The sequence below is a fragment of the Aotus nancymaae genome, unplaced genomic scaffold (assembly GCF_030222135.1).
Source record: "Aotus nancymaae isolate 86718 unplaced genomic scaffold, 86718_ANA_hifiasm-v0.15.2.pri h1tg000004l, whole genome shotgun sequence".
Classification (NCBI taxonomy): Eukaryota; Metazoa; Chordata; class Mammalia; order Primates; family Aotidae; genus Aotus; species Aotus nancymaae.
The window spans coordinates 45,765,439-45,779,751 of NW_026988415.1; the positions used below are offsets into that span (position 1 = coordinate 45,765,439).

General features: G+C 39.3%; 2 protein-coding genes across 5 annotated transcripts in view; one reads left to right on the top strand and one right to left on the bottom strand.

The window, feature by feature from the left end:
- Nucleotides 1-1,172: 1,172 nt before the first annotated feature.
- Nucleotides 1,173-14,313, bottom strand: part of CENPI (centromere protein I) — a 77,542-nt gene continuing 64,401 nt past the window's right edge. For 2 of the 4 annotated variants that reach the window (XM_012464069.3, XM_064362544.1), the window contains 2 exons: nucleotides 4,504-4,545; nucleotides 1,173-3,236 (listed from right to left, as the gene is read on the bottom strand). In XM_012464069.3, the coding sequence (XP_012319492.2) occupies nucleotides 3,102-3,236; nucleotides 4,504-4,545 (177 nt within the window). In that variant the 3' untranslated portion in view covers nucleotides 1,173-3,101. The remainder of the gene's footprint in view (nucleotides 3,237-4,503; nucleotides 4,546-14,313) is intronic. The other 2 variants (XR_001109213.2, XM_064362553.1) reach the window with 2 other exon arrangements.
- Nucleotides 5,073-5,973, top strand: LOC105725081 (large ribosomal subunit protein eL6). Its single transcript, XM_021666670.2, has one exon. It carries the CDS (start codon nucleotides 5,077-5,079, stop codon nucleotides 5,941-5,943), a length of 867 nt encoding a protein of 288 aa, XP_021522345.2. The 5' UTR covers nucleotides 5,073-5,076; the 3' UTR covers nucleotides 5,944-5,973.

Below are 14,313 nucleotides of genomic sequence, written 5' to 3' on the forward strand. Positions count from 1 at the left end.
CCCAAGTAGCAGAAAATTGGATACGAATGGATGCAAGGCCAAGGTGGAATGCAAAAAAACTCAGTCTTGTTCAATTTCATAGGTATCATTATATCTAAGGCTGGAATACTCATAAATGCCCAAGATGTCAGTCTATTAAATATGTGCTCATTCATTCATACTTTTTGCATTTTGTCCAAAATGGCTCAGGCAATCTGTTTGCCCATGAAGGTAAACTATAATAAATGCAAATTATCTCAGTAAGAATTACAGAGAGTAACTTTTCTAGTAGACAATTCTACTATGTTAATAAAAGTTATGTGTGACACCACTGACTTACTTTTCTTTTCAGATCAACCCCAAGATCAAAAGGAAGGAAAAAGTATAATAAAAAGGAAAACAAATGTTAGAACTCTAATAGCAACTTTAGTATTGAACATTAAGCCAGTATTAATAATGCCAACAATTCTACACACTCAGTAAAGAAAAATACTTTTTGTGAATGCCAAGTGTCTACTTAAAAAATAAAAAAATACTTTTTGTATAACTGCAATAATAAACCAAATTTTCCATTTCTTTTATCGACTAGACATGTTTTGCACTGAAGCAAAATAGCTATTCTTTATTTAACTATTATGGTTTTTGCCATGCAAAATATTTTTCAGATAACTATATTTGGCTTATTTGTATTGCCATATAAATAATCTTAAGTAGGTTAAAAAATTAAAAGAAATATGCACAAAAAAAGGTATCCAGGTACATCTAAGTATTTTATTTCTGGGGAAAAAAGATACCCAGGGAATCATTATTGAACAAAAAGACACACCTAAGGGAAAAATTATTTTTCTTTTGGAACATAAATTTAAGTTTAGAAAAGTTTCTTTAATGATAAAATAATCAAATCCCTTCTCACAATAGAAAGTTCTACATGATCTTAAGGACCAAAATATCATGATCTGAAAAGCTGTGTGGAAAGTTATTTGCAGTACAAACTCTACCACATTTACTTAAAAAGCAGCCGAAGTTGCTTTTTTCCCAGGTATACAGGCAACATTCCACACCATTCAATACTATCTTCCTTTTGTGAAACACTTTCTTCTGATGGCTTCCAGAATACCAGTCTCCTGGTTTTTCTTCTAGGTCACTGGTGGGTCCTTCTCAGTCTTTTGCTGTTTCCTCTTCTTCTCCTCTACTTCTCAATGATGGCTTATCTTAGGTCTCCATCTTTTGCCACCTTCTCTTCTCTAGCTGTACTAGATGATCTCATCCAAAGTTATGGTTATTCCCTAATGACTCTCAAATTAATTTTTCCAGTCCCAAATTGTACCCTGAAGCCAGACTTGGATATCCAATTGCCTACACAGCAGCATTTCCAAGCTTACATAGCCAAAACAGAACTTGATTCCACATTCCTCCAAACTTGTCCCTTCTCCAGTACACCTCATCTCTGAATCTCAGAATTCACCCATTCTGTCCCAGTGGAATTCATCCTGGGATGCAAAGATGATTCAACATATACAAATCAGTAAATATGATATATCATGTTAACAGAATGAAGGACAAAAGCCATATGACAATCTCAAAAGATACAGAAAAAGCATTTGACAAAATTCAACACATTCTATCCCCATTCCCTGCCTTTTCTTTATAGCACTTGATATGTTGTATTTCCTTATATTGTTATTGTCTGTCTTCTCCATTGGAATGTAAACTCCATAAAAACAGGTACTTTGGGCTGGGTGCAGTGGCTCACACCTGTAATTCCAACACTTTGGGAGGCCAAATTGGGGGGATCACTTGAAGTCAAGAGTTCAAGACCACCCTGTCCAACATGACAAAACCCTATCTCTACTAAAAATACAAAAATCCATGGTGGGAGGCACCTATAATCCCTGCTGCTCAGGAGGTTGAGGCAGGAGATTCGCTTGAACCAGAAGGTAGAGGTTGCAGTGAGCCGAGATCATACCACCGCACTCCAGCCTAGGCAACAGAGTGAGACTTCATCTCAAAAAAACAAAAACAAAAACAAAAAACGCAGATGCTTTGTACTGGTCACAACTGGATAACCAGCACACAGAAGAGTACCTGGCACAGAGTAAGGAGCTCAATAAATATTTATTGAATCAATTAATGAGTCAACGGACGAATGGGATTTCTAGTCTGAACACTATCCAATAATATAATATAGGGTTTGGTTTTCTTAATGCGGGAAAAAAAGAACCCCAAGTATGTATCCTTAAAGACAAAAATTAATTCAGCTTGATTCTTTTCAAATGATATAAATTTTATTAGAAGGGAGAGTTATTCAGTAGCACTGAGGCAAAATTTTATAGTAAATTTTCAGCAAGATATTCTAGCTATTAATTTTTTTTAAACTTTAGACTTCCTTCTGAAAGTAAAATTTCAGTTAACTTATTTAGTCCTCAACACTTAAAAACTGAAGCCACAGACACACACATATATATACACACATATACATATATACACAAACAAAATAGAGCAGTTTCATGAAATGAAACATATACAGGAATGTCTTGATTACCCAACAAATCCTTTTGCCTTCATTCCCTTATTACCCAACAAATCCTCTTGCCTTCATTCCCTCATCAAATTGCTATGATTGAAGGCCCAGGAAGTTACCAAATACTTAGGGCTTTTAGAGCCATACATGTTGCATCCTGTTAATTTGGTGCTCGTGCTATTGTTCACAGTAAGAAAAATGGGAACGTCCCCAGAGGCAGCAAAGTATTTTGCATGTGTATGTCTGTGAATTACCTGTCACCACATATTACCTGCTGTCTTCCATCAATGCAGCTCATAGTACACAAAAATGTGGAAAAAATACTACCACAAAACAGATGTGTCTTTTTATATACAATTTGGTAGAATGCAGAGCCTGATGATGAAGGGGTCATTTTTCACCAGTAGGCTAAAGAATTTACATCCTGAAAAATCAGTTAGCCACGCCAAGGCTCTCCTAAGCCATGAACAGAAGGCCAGTCTGAGTACTCCTTGAGGGTGGCAGTCAGTGAAATGAAAATAGGAACTCAAGATGAGCCACTTTGCCTCTAGCATCAAGGAAGGAGTTTAGTCCAGTATGCTCAGTTTATGTTAACATTCATTTAATACTGATTGTTGCAGTTTATGCCCTCTGCTCTGGTAACGGAAGAACGATGAACACTACTTCTTATAAAAAGTTTCAAGCCTTGTAACCCCTGTGAAAATAAATAGTCCAAATACCAGCTCCATTTCTTTCCCTGCAGGCACAGAAAAAGGAAAATTACTTATCGAATATTTTACTATGTTTTTTCTCTATTTCCGCCTCTTTCCCTAGGAAGAGTTCGCAGGATCCTGCATGCACATATCAAAAGTTAGTTCAAGGAGGAAATAAGCTCAGTCACTAAGTAACATTTAAACCAGAAAGTACCCAATTCCAAGGGCTAAGCATCCATTTTATATGTTGGAAAAAAATAAAAAAAATTAAGTACTGTGAAATGGAAATGTGTCATTATTCTCACACTCTAGGAGATAACATAGGAGCAGATATTATTACATTACTGCCTATATGAAACATGTGAATAGCAAGAGTTTTTGATAATGATATAATTATATATTTTTAAATTTATTTTTTGAGACAGGGTCTTGCTCTGTTGCCCAAGCTGGAATGCAGTAGTGATCACAGCTCACTGCAGCCTCAACCTCCCAGGCTAAAGCAATCATCCTGCCTCAGCCTCCCAAGTAGCTAGGACCACAGGCATGCACCACTATGCCCGGCTAATTTTTTTAAATTTTAGTAGAGGCAGGTCTCGCTAGGTTGCCCAGGCTGGTGTCAAAATCCAGGCCTCTGGGTCCAGTGGCTCACGTCTATAACCTCAGCACTTTGGGAAGCTGAGGTGGGCAGATCACTTAATGTCAGGAGTTCGAGACCAGCTGGCTAACAGGGAGAAACTTCTTCTGTACTAAAAAAGCAAAAATTAGCCAAGTATGGTAGTACACACCTGTAATCCCAGCTATTTTGGAGGCTGAGGCAGAAGAATCACTTGAACCCAGGATGCAATTACAGTGAGCCGAGATTAAACCACTGCCCTCCAGCCTGGGAGACAGAGTGAGACTCCTTCTCAAAAAAAAAAAATCCAGGCCTCAAGAGATCCTCCTGCCTCAATCTCCCCAAGTGCTAGGATTGCAGGCAAGAGCCACAATGCCCGGCCTATGTACAGTTTTGTTAAATCAGTCTGATTAGTCACACTTTATATACATGCAACTGTACTAATATAAAATAAGACAATGTGTGGTCACAACAGCAAGAGTGAAACTATGAAAAGTTATATCCTAGAGAAGACTAGAAAGAGTAAGTGCCAATCAATTCACATTAAAGTCACTGGAATGAATTTGGAAGGCAAATACTTCATTTTGACTTTGTGGAGGCAGCAGGCTTAAGATTTGGAAAAAAGGAAAGGTCTAAATTCTTTTGATGAAATTAAGCTGTATGAAATCCCTTAACATGATGAAAGTAAATTTATTTACCTGAATAGAGCTCACGTTTACTGTCCTTTCTTCTGGGCTTTCCTTAAAAACAAACAAACAAACAAACACACACACACACAAAAAAAAAGAAGTGGGGAGACATGGGGATGGAAATATTTGGTTAGCACAAATCACCAGAAAATTAAGATGGCGCTTATTCCGACCATCACTCTTGGATTCCTTTCAAAAACACACCTACTATATAACCTTTCATATTTCTTTCTCCTTAGAAGCACAAACAGAGGGGAAATAAAATCACAGTAGATAAAGTGAGCACCATTTTGCTAATCTATGGCTTCATTTTAAAATTCTGTACTTAGCCACCAGGGTTAGGGATGAAGGGTGTTAGAGGTTTTTCTGAGGCATGTGATCACTGAATTGAGTCTTAAAAGATGAAGAGGAAGTTTGGTGAGGCAGGCTGTGTACATGGTAGATTCTATTAAACTAATTCTTTATAAAATCTCTAAGCCTAGGTAGTCCTGTATTTCCTGGCTTTAACTATCACTTACTGTATTTCACTGAATCTAAGATCTATCAGCTCTAAGAAATAACATTTTAGTCCCATCTTGCAAGATGGCGGGTGAAAAAGTTGAGAAGCCAGATACTAAAGAGAAGAAACCTGAAGCCAAGAAGGCTGATGCTGGTAGCAAAGTGAAAAAGGGTAACCTTAAGGCTAAAAAGCCCAAGAAGGGGAAGCCCCATTGCAGCCGCAATCCTGTTCTTGTCAGAGGAATTAGCAGGTATTCCCGATCTGCTATGTATTCCAGAAAGGCCATGTACAAGAGGAAGTACTCAGCGGCTAAATCCAAGGTTGAAAAGAAAAAGAAGGAGAAGGTTCTTGCAACTGTTACAAAACCAGTTGGTGGTGACAAAAACGGCGGTACCCGGGTGATTAAACTTCGCAAAATGCCTAGGTATTATCCTACTGAAGATGTGCCTCGAAAGCTGTTGAGCCACGGCAAAAAACCCTTTAGTCAGGATGTGAGAAAACTGCGAGCCAGCATTACCCCTGGGACCATTCTGATCATCCTCACTGGACGCCACAGGGGCAAGAGGGTGGTTTTCCTGAAGCAGCTGTCTAGTGGCTTGTTACTTGTGACTGGACCTCTGGTCCTCAATCGAGTTCCTCTGCGAAGAACGCACCAGAAATTTGTCATTGCCACCTCAACCAAAATTGATATCAGCAATGTAAAAATCCCAAAACATCTTACTGATGCTTACTTCAAGAAGAAGAAGCTGCGGAAGCCCAGACACCAGGAAGGTGAGATCTTCGACACAGAAAAAGAGAAATACGAGATTACAGAGCAGCGCAAGATTGATCAGAAAGCTGTGGACTCACAAATTTTACCAAAAATCAAAGCCATTCCTCAGCTCCAGGGCTACCTGCGATCTGTGTTTGCCCTGACAAATGGAATTTATCCTCACAAATTGGTGTTTTAAATGTCCTAATAATCTAATTAAATAACTGATTACCTTTCAAAAAAAAAAAAAAAAAAAAGAAATAACATTTTAAAAATTATTGCTAAGTGAAAACTGCCTATTAAACTATGTATAACGGGCTGGGCACAATGTCTCATGCCTGTAATCTCAACACTTTGGGAGGCCGAGGTGGGCAGATCTCTTGAGACTAGGAGTTCAAGATCAGCTTGGCCAACATGAGACCTTGTCTCTATTTAAATAAATAAACTATGTATAACACAATGCCTTTTTAACAGAATTGTTATAATGATTAAGAGTTGTTTGTTTATAGCCATTACTGGAAAAATAAAAATAAAAAAATAAAAATAAATTTAAAAAAAGAAAAAGAAAAAGCTCAGATGTAGGCAGATTTTTATCATATATCATTTTTATAAACATAAACAAAATAAATTGGTGAAAGTACTTCTAAAACTTCAGACTACAACTCCTCTATTCAAAGTACAACTCCTCTGAGTTGTGGAATGTCTATATTTTTTCACACCACATCATTCTCTGTGCCATAGAGCGTTGGTGATGTAGAATTTCTTTTTTCTTTTTACTCACACATAATAGTACATATTTATGATAAAGGGGTACAATGCAATGTTTCAATATGTGTATATACTGTTTAATGATCAAATCATGGCAATTAGCATATCTATCACCATAAAAATTATTTCCTTGCTGTGGGAACATTCAAAGTCCTCTCTTGGCTATTGGAAATATACAATGCATTTCTTAAAAGAACTAATAGCTAATGATGCTGGGGTCTCAATTATATAAAGCTAACTACTTTTGGCTTCTGCTTCAGGAAAGCCCATAACAGGTATGAATCACTGCTTCTGCCTTCCCTCCCTCCAAATCATTGGGTTTTTGAAGGTTACAACAATGCTCCAATATTGTCTCCAGATTTTTCAGTCTGCCTGTGCACACTCCCACAGCAAATGACAAATATGTCATGATTCTTACCTGACCTACAATGATCACAAGATGTATCTGCTCTCTTAGAAGTAGGAAAGTGAAAAAAAGTTTTTGAAATTGATAAATATACTACTCGCTGATGAATTCCATATTTTATTTATTTCTCTAGCTTGAACCTCTCTTCTGAGCACCGCACGCCTATTTAAAGCTGTCTACTAACGTTTTTTTCTTGGATGTTTAATAAGCATCTCAAACTTAAGTAGGTCAAACAGAACTTGATTCTCAAATTGTCCTCCCCACAAAACAAAATAACCTCTCCTGTTTTCTTATCAGTATTCATCTTAATAATAAACAAAACCACCATCAACCCAAGTATTCAAGTCAAAAAAACAAAAAGTCAGTCAGGTGCGGTGGCACACGCCTGTAATCCCAGCACTTTGGGAGGCTGAGGCAGGTGGATCACCTGAGGTCAGGAGTTCAAGACCAGCCTGGCCAACATAGTGAAACCCCATCTCTACTAAAAATATAAAAAAGTAGCTGGGCGTGGTGGCAGGTGCCTGTAATCCCAGCTACTTGGGAGGCTGAGGCAGGAGAATCACTTGAACTAGGGAGGCGGACGCTTCAGTGAGTCGAGATCACACCATTGCACTCCAGCCTGGGCAACAAAAGCATAACCCTGTCTCAAAATAAACCAAAACTGGCTAGGCATGGTGGCTCATGCCTGTAATCCCAGAACTTTAGGAGGCCAAGGTGGGCAGATCTCTTGAGGTCAGGAGTTCGAGACCAGCCTGACCAACATGGCAAAACCCTGTCTCTACTAAAAATACATTAGCTGGGTGTGGTGGTGCAAGCCTGCAATCCCAGCTATTAGGGAGGCTGAGGCATGAGAATCACTAGAACCTGGGAGGCAGATGTTGCGGTGAGCCAAGATCATGCCACTGCACTCCAGCCTGGGCAACAGAGCAAGACTCTGTTTAAAAAAAAAAAAAAGTGATCTCCATTAAACATCAACTGAGACCATTTTACAACCCTACTTAAAAATCATTCCAGCCAGGCGCAGTGGCTCACACCTGTAATCCCAGCACTTTGAAAGGCCGGCGGGCAGATCACCTGAGATCAGGAGCTCAAGACAAGCCTGGCCAACATGGTGAAACTCCGTCTCTACTAAAAATACAAAAATTAGCCAGGTGTGGTGGCAGGCACCTATAATCTCAGCTACTTGGGAGGCTGAGGCAGGAGGATCACTTGAACCCAGGAGGCGGAGGATGCAGTGAGCCCAGATGGTGCCACTGTACTCCAGCCTGGGCAACAAGAGCGAAACTCTGTCTCAAAAAAAAAAAAAATCATTCCATTGTTTCCCACTGTACTCTTTTTTTTTTTTTTTTTTTGAGACCGAGTCTCGCTCTGTCACCAGGCTGGAGTGCAGTGGCATGATCTCGACTCACTACAACCTCCGCCTCCTGGGTTCAAGCAATTCTCCTGCCTCAGCCTCCCGAGTAACTGGGACTACAGGCGCGTGCCACCACACCCAGCTAATTTTTGTATTTTTTAGTAGAGACGGGGTTTCACCATGTTGGCCAGGGTGCTCTCGATCTCTTGACCTCGTGATCCGCCCGCCTCAGCCTCCTAAAGTGTGGGGATTACAGGTGTGAGCCACTGCGCCTGGCCTCCCACTGTACTCTTAAACAGACCTGTAAGATAGATGGCTCCTGCATCTCTCCAACCTTATTTTACTCCATTCTTCCTCTTGTTCCTTAATGCTAAGCCACACTGGTCTTATTTACTATTCCCATTGCCTACATCACTCTTCTATTTATTTCCAAGCTGGCTGATTCTCATTCTTTAGAAGAAATCTTAGATAGAATGTCATCTGCTCAAAAAGGTCTTCCTGGACCATCCATCCCTGACAACTCTACAGTGACTCTATCTCACCCCACACTGTTTATTTTCTTTGTAGCATTCATCAGAATTTAAAATTATTATGTTTTTTCGTTTTATTACTTATCATTTGCCCTCATTAGAATATAAACTCCATTGGGCAGAGATGACATCTGTTTTCTTCAACACTGTATTCCCAGTGCCAGGAGCAGAAGGGACACCAAATAAATATTTGCTGAATGAATAAAGAAACAACTAGTTGTTAATTCAAAGGCAATTTGTGATAAGAAAACACAGAGCTTCGGAATTTCCCAAAATGTAGGCTCTACACGTTTAAAATATTTCAACTTATTAAGTGAGCTGAATTCTTTAATAATGAGATCTAACTGGCCAAATTAAAGTTTACTAAATTATCTCTAAAGAATCTGGCTAATTTGAAACATTTTCAAGGTAGTAACTCAGTAAAAACTTCAGGCCAATATCCTTGATGAACACTGATGCAAAAATCCTCAACAAAATACTAGCAAACTGAATCCAGCAGCACATCAAAAAGCTAGTCCACCAAAATCAAGTGGGCTTTATCCCTGGGATGCAACGTTAGTTCAATATACACAATCAATAAATCAATAAATATGATTCACCACATAAACAGAACTAAAAACTAAAACCACATGATCAGAACCAATTGATGCAGAAAAGACTTTTGATAAAATTCAGTCTCCCTTCAGGTCAAAACTCTCAACAAACTAGGCATTGCAGGAACATATCTCAAAATGATAAGAGCCATATATGACAAACCCACAGCCATCATCATACTGAAGAGACAAAAGCTGGAGGCATTCCCCTTGAAAACTGGAACAAGAAAAGGATGCATTCTCTCACCACTCTTATTCAACATAGTGCTGGAAGTCCTAGCTAGAGCAATCAGGCAAGAAAAAAAATAAAAGGCATCCAAATAGGAAGAGAACAAGTCAAACTATCTGTTTTCAGATGATATGCTTCTATACCAAGAAAACCCCAGTCTCTGCCCAAAAGTTCCTAGACCTGAGAAACAACTTCAGCAAAGTTTCAAGATACAAAATCGATGCACAAAAATCAGTAGCATTTCTATACGCCAACACCACCTAAGCTGAGAACCAAATCAAGAACACAAACCTATTCACAATAGCTACAAAAAGAATAAAATATGTAGGAATATGGCTAACCAGGGAGATGAAAGATTTCTATGAGAGTTAAAAAACACTGTTCAAGGAAATCAGAGATGACACAAATGGAAAAAAACATTCCATGCTCATGGATAGGAAGAATCAATATTGTAAAAATGGCCATACTGCCCAAAGCAGTTTACAGATTCAATGCTATTCCTATTAAACTACCAATAACATATCCATCAACAGATGAATGGATAAAGAAAATGCAGTAGATATACACAATGGGATATTATTCAACCATACAAAATAATGAAATTCTGTCATTTACGATTACATGGATGGAACTGGAGTACATTATGGTAAATGAAATAAGCCAAGCACAGAAAGACAAATATTGCACGTTCTCACGCATATGTGGGAGCTAAAAAAAAGTGGATCTCGTGGAGGTAGAGAGTAGAATTATGGTTACCAGAGGCTGGGAAAAGGGGGAGGGGGACAGGTATGAAGAGAGGTTGGGTCCAAAATATAGTTAGATAGGAAGATTAAGTTCTAGTGTTTAATAGCACAGTAGTGTGACTAGAAGTAATAATTCATTGTATATTTCAAAATAGCTAGAAGAGATCTGGAATGTTCTTAAAATGGAAAAATGGTGTTTGAGTTGACAGATATCCCATTTACTCTAATTTGATCATTATACATTGCATGCATATATCAAAATACCACATAAATACCCCAAATTAAAAAAAAAAAAAACCAAAACAGTGTTTTGTTTTTTCTTTTTTGAGACAAGGTCTCACTCTGTCATCCAGGCTAGAGAGTTCAATGGTGCAATCACAGCTCACAGCAACCTTGACCTCCTAGGCTCACGTGGATCTTCGCAACTCAATTTCCCAAGCAGCTGAGAACATGCCACCACATCCAGCTAAGTTTTTTTAAATTTTATATAAAAACAGCATCACACTATATTGCCAAGGCTGGTCTCAAACTCCTGGGTTCAAGCGATCCTCCCACCTTGGCCTCCCAAAGTGCTGGGATTACACACATGAATCACAGTGCCCGGCCCCAATGTCCTCCTCTTGTTTGTTACTGATCTAGGGTCAATATATTCTACCTCTTTGAGTTAAGCTTCCCCTCCTGCAAAACAGGGATAGTGATACCTAGTTTTGAGACCTAACATATATATGTAGTACATTATAGTCCAAGTCTGGCGAGTCATAAGTCTTCAATACAATAATTGTTACTTCCTGGCCGTAATAAAAAAATAAATAAATAATAATAGATGTTGGTGTGGATACAGTAAAAAGGGAACCCTTCTACACTGCTGATGGGAATGTAAACTAGTACAACCACTACGGAAAACAGCGTGGAGATTCCTTAAAAAACTAAAAGTCAAACTACCATTTGATCCACCAATCTGAGTACTGAGTATCTACCCAGAGAAAAAGACGCCATTATACAAAAAAGGCACTTGCACATGCATGTGTATAGCAGCACAATTTGCAACTACAAAAATGTAGAACTAACCCAAATACCCATCAATCAACAAGTGGATAAATAAACTGTGGCATATATACACGATGGAATACTACTCAGCCATAAAACTGAATCAACTAATGGCATTCACAGTAACCTGGACGGAATTGGAGACTATTATTTTAAGTGAAGTAACTCGGGAATGGAAAACGAAACATCGTGGCCTGGCGTGGTGGCTCATGCCTATAATCCTGGCACTTTCAGAGGCCAAGGCCACGGATCACAAAGTCAGGAGTTGGGGACCATCCTGGCTAACAAGGTAAAACCCTGTCTCTACTAAAAATACAAAAATTAGCCGGGCGTGGTGGCATGTGCTTGTAGTCCCAGCTACTCAGAAAGCTGAGACAGGAAAATCTCTTGAACCCAGGAGGCAGAGGTTGCAGTGAGCCGAGATTGTACCATTGCACTCTAGCCTGGGCGACAGAACAAGACTCCATCTCAAAAAAAGAAAACAAAACATCATATGTTCTCACTCATAAGTAGGGGCTAAGCCATGAGGATGCAAAGGCGTATGATGACACAATGGACTCGAGGGACTCGGGGAAATGGCGAGAAGGGGATGAGGGATAAAAGACTACAAACTGGATTCAGTGTATACTTCTCGGGTGATGGGTACACCAAAATCTCACAAATCACCACTAAATAACTCACTCATGTAACCAAATACCACCTGTTCCCCAAAAACCTATGGAAATAAACATTGAAAAAATAATAAATAGGCCAGGTGTGGTGGCTCACACCTGTAATCCCAGTACTTCAGGAGGCTAAGGCAGGTGGATCATCTGAAGTCAGGAGTTCAAGACCAGCCTGGCTTACATGGTGAAACCCCACCTCTACTAAAAATACAAAATTAGTTGGGCATGGGGGTGTATACCTGTAATCCCAGCTATTCGGGAGGATGAGGCAGGAGAATTGCTTGAACCTGGAAGGCAGAGGTTGCAATGAGCCAGGATTGCACCACTGCACTCCAGCCTGGGCGACAAAGCGAGACTCTGTCTCAAAAAAAAAAAAAAAGGCCAGGTGTGGTGGCACATGCCTGTAATCCCAGCACTTTGGGAGGCAGAGGCGGATGGATTATGAGGTCAGGAGTTCAAGACCAGCCTGGCCAAGATGGCAAAACCCCGTCTCTACTAAAAATACAAAAAAAATTAGCAGGGCATGGTGGCGGGTGCCTGTAATCCCACTACTCGGGAGGCTGTGGCAGAGAATTGCTTGAACCCAGGAGGCAGAGGTTGCAGTGAGCCAAAATTGTGCCACTGCACTCCAGCCTAAACTCCATCTCAAAATAATAATAATAAATAAATAAATAAATAATTGTTCATTACCTTCCCCTTTAAGCAATAAATCAACCTTCCTGAGGCTATTCCTTCACCTTTCAGATGGGAATAATGGCGCCTAACCTTACAACCTCACAAGACTGCTTTGATAATTAAAGAGTCAATGTATATTGTGGCACTTAAAAAAATAGGATAAGGCCAGGAGTGGTTGGCTCATGCCTGTTACCCCAACACTTTGAGAGGCCAAGTCAGGAGTTCGAGACCAACATGGTGAAACCCCATCTCTACTAAAAATATCAAAATTAGCCAGGTGTTGTGGCAGGTGCCTGTAATCCCAGCTACCCAGGAGGCTGAGACAGGATAATCACTTGAACCCAGGAGGCAGAGGTTGCAGTGAGCCAAGATTGTGCCACTGCACTCCAACCTGGGCGATGAGAGTAAAACTCTGTCTCAAAAGAAAAAAAAGAGGGTAAGTTATTAAACAAAGGCAAGGTAAAACATTAGCATCATCATCACCATCATCATCATCATTATTATTACAAGTATTTATGGCTGTACTTGACTCAATTGTCTTTATTAAGTTCAACATTACATCATAAAAGTCTTACATGACAATCTAGTCTGAGCTATTTTCCAAACTAAACTGGTAATTTATATGCTTTAACATTTTTTCTTCAATAATCGAATCTGTTTGTCTCCAAGAATCTAAAGACTTAACAGAAGAGTTTTTGGTTGCCCTTCCTGAATTTCGTAAGCCTGTGCTATAAAGGGTTACCCAAAAACACCTAGTAATGTGTAAAAGAGAATTCTTATCCATTACAAAACAGGATTTATTCTAGGAATGCAAGGTTGGTTAAGCATCTGAACCTCAATTAATGTAATATACCGAACCTCAATTAATGTAATATACCATATCAGTAGAATAGAGGACAAAAAACACAAAACCATGTTTATAGATGCAGAAAAGCATTTCACAACATCTTAACACTCATTCATAATAAAAAACATTTGGCACAGCAGTGGCTCATGCCTGTAATCCCAGTACTTTGGGAGGCCGAGGCAGGTGGATCACCTGAAGCCAGGAGTTCGAGACCAGCTTGGCCAACATGGTAAAATCTCATACCTACTAAAAATACAAAAATTAGCCAGGCAGGGTGGCGGGCGCCTGTAATCCCAGCTACTTGGGAGGCTGAGGCAAGAGAATCGCTTGAACTCAGGAGGCAGAGGTTGCAGTGAGCCAAGACTGCACCACTGTACTCCAGCCTGGGCAACAAGAGCAAGAGTCTATCTCAAAAAAAATAAAAAATTAAAATAAAAAAACATTCAACAACAAAAATTTATTTAAAAAACCAAAACAGAAAAACAATTCAACAAACTAGAAATAGAAGGGCAGTTCCTCAACCTGACAAATGACAAAGTGAAATGTTTCTCCCTATAATTAAGTGGCCATTCTTGTCATTTTCTTTTTTGACATAGTACCTGAGGTTCTTGGCAGTACAATTAGGCAAGACAAAGAAAAGACATTCAAATTTGTAAGGAAAAAAACAAAACTATATCCATTTGCAGAAGACATAATCTTGTATATGGAAAAT

Bases quoted from the DNA above. Each gene is read 5' to 3' on its own strand.
- LOC105725081 (XM_021666670.2), top strand. From the start codon at position 5,077: ATGGCGGGTGAAAAAGTTGAGAAGCCAGATACTAAAGAGAAGAAACCT.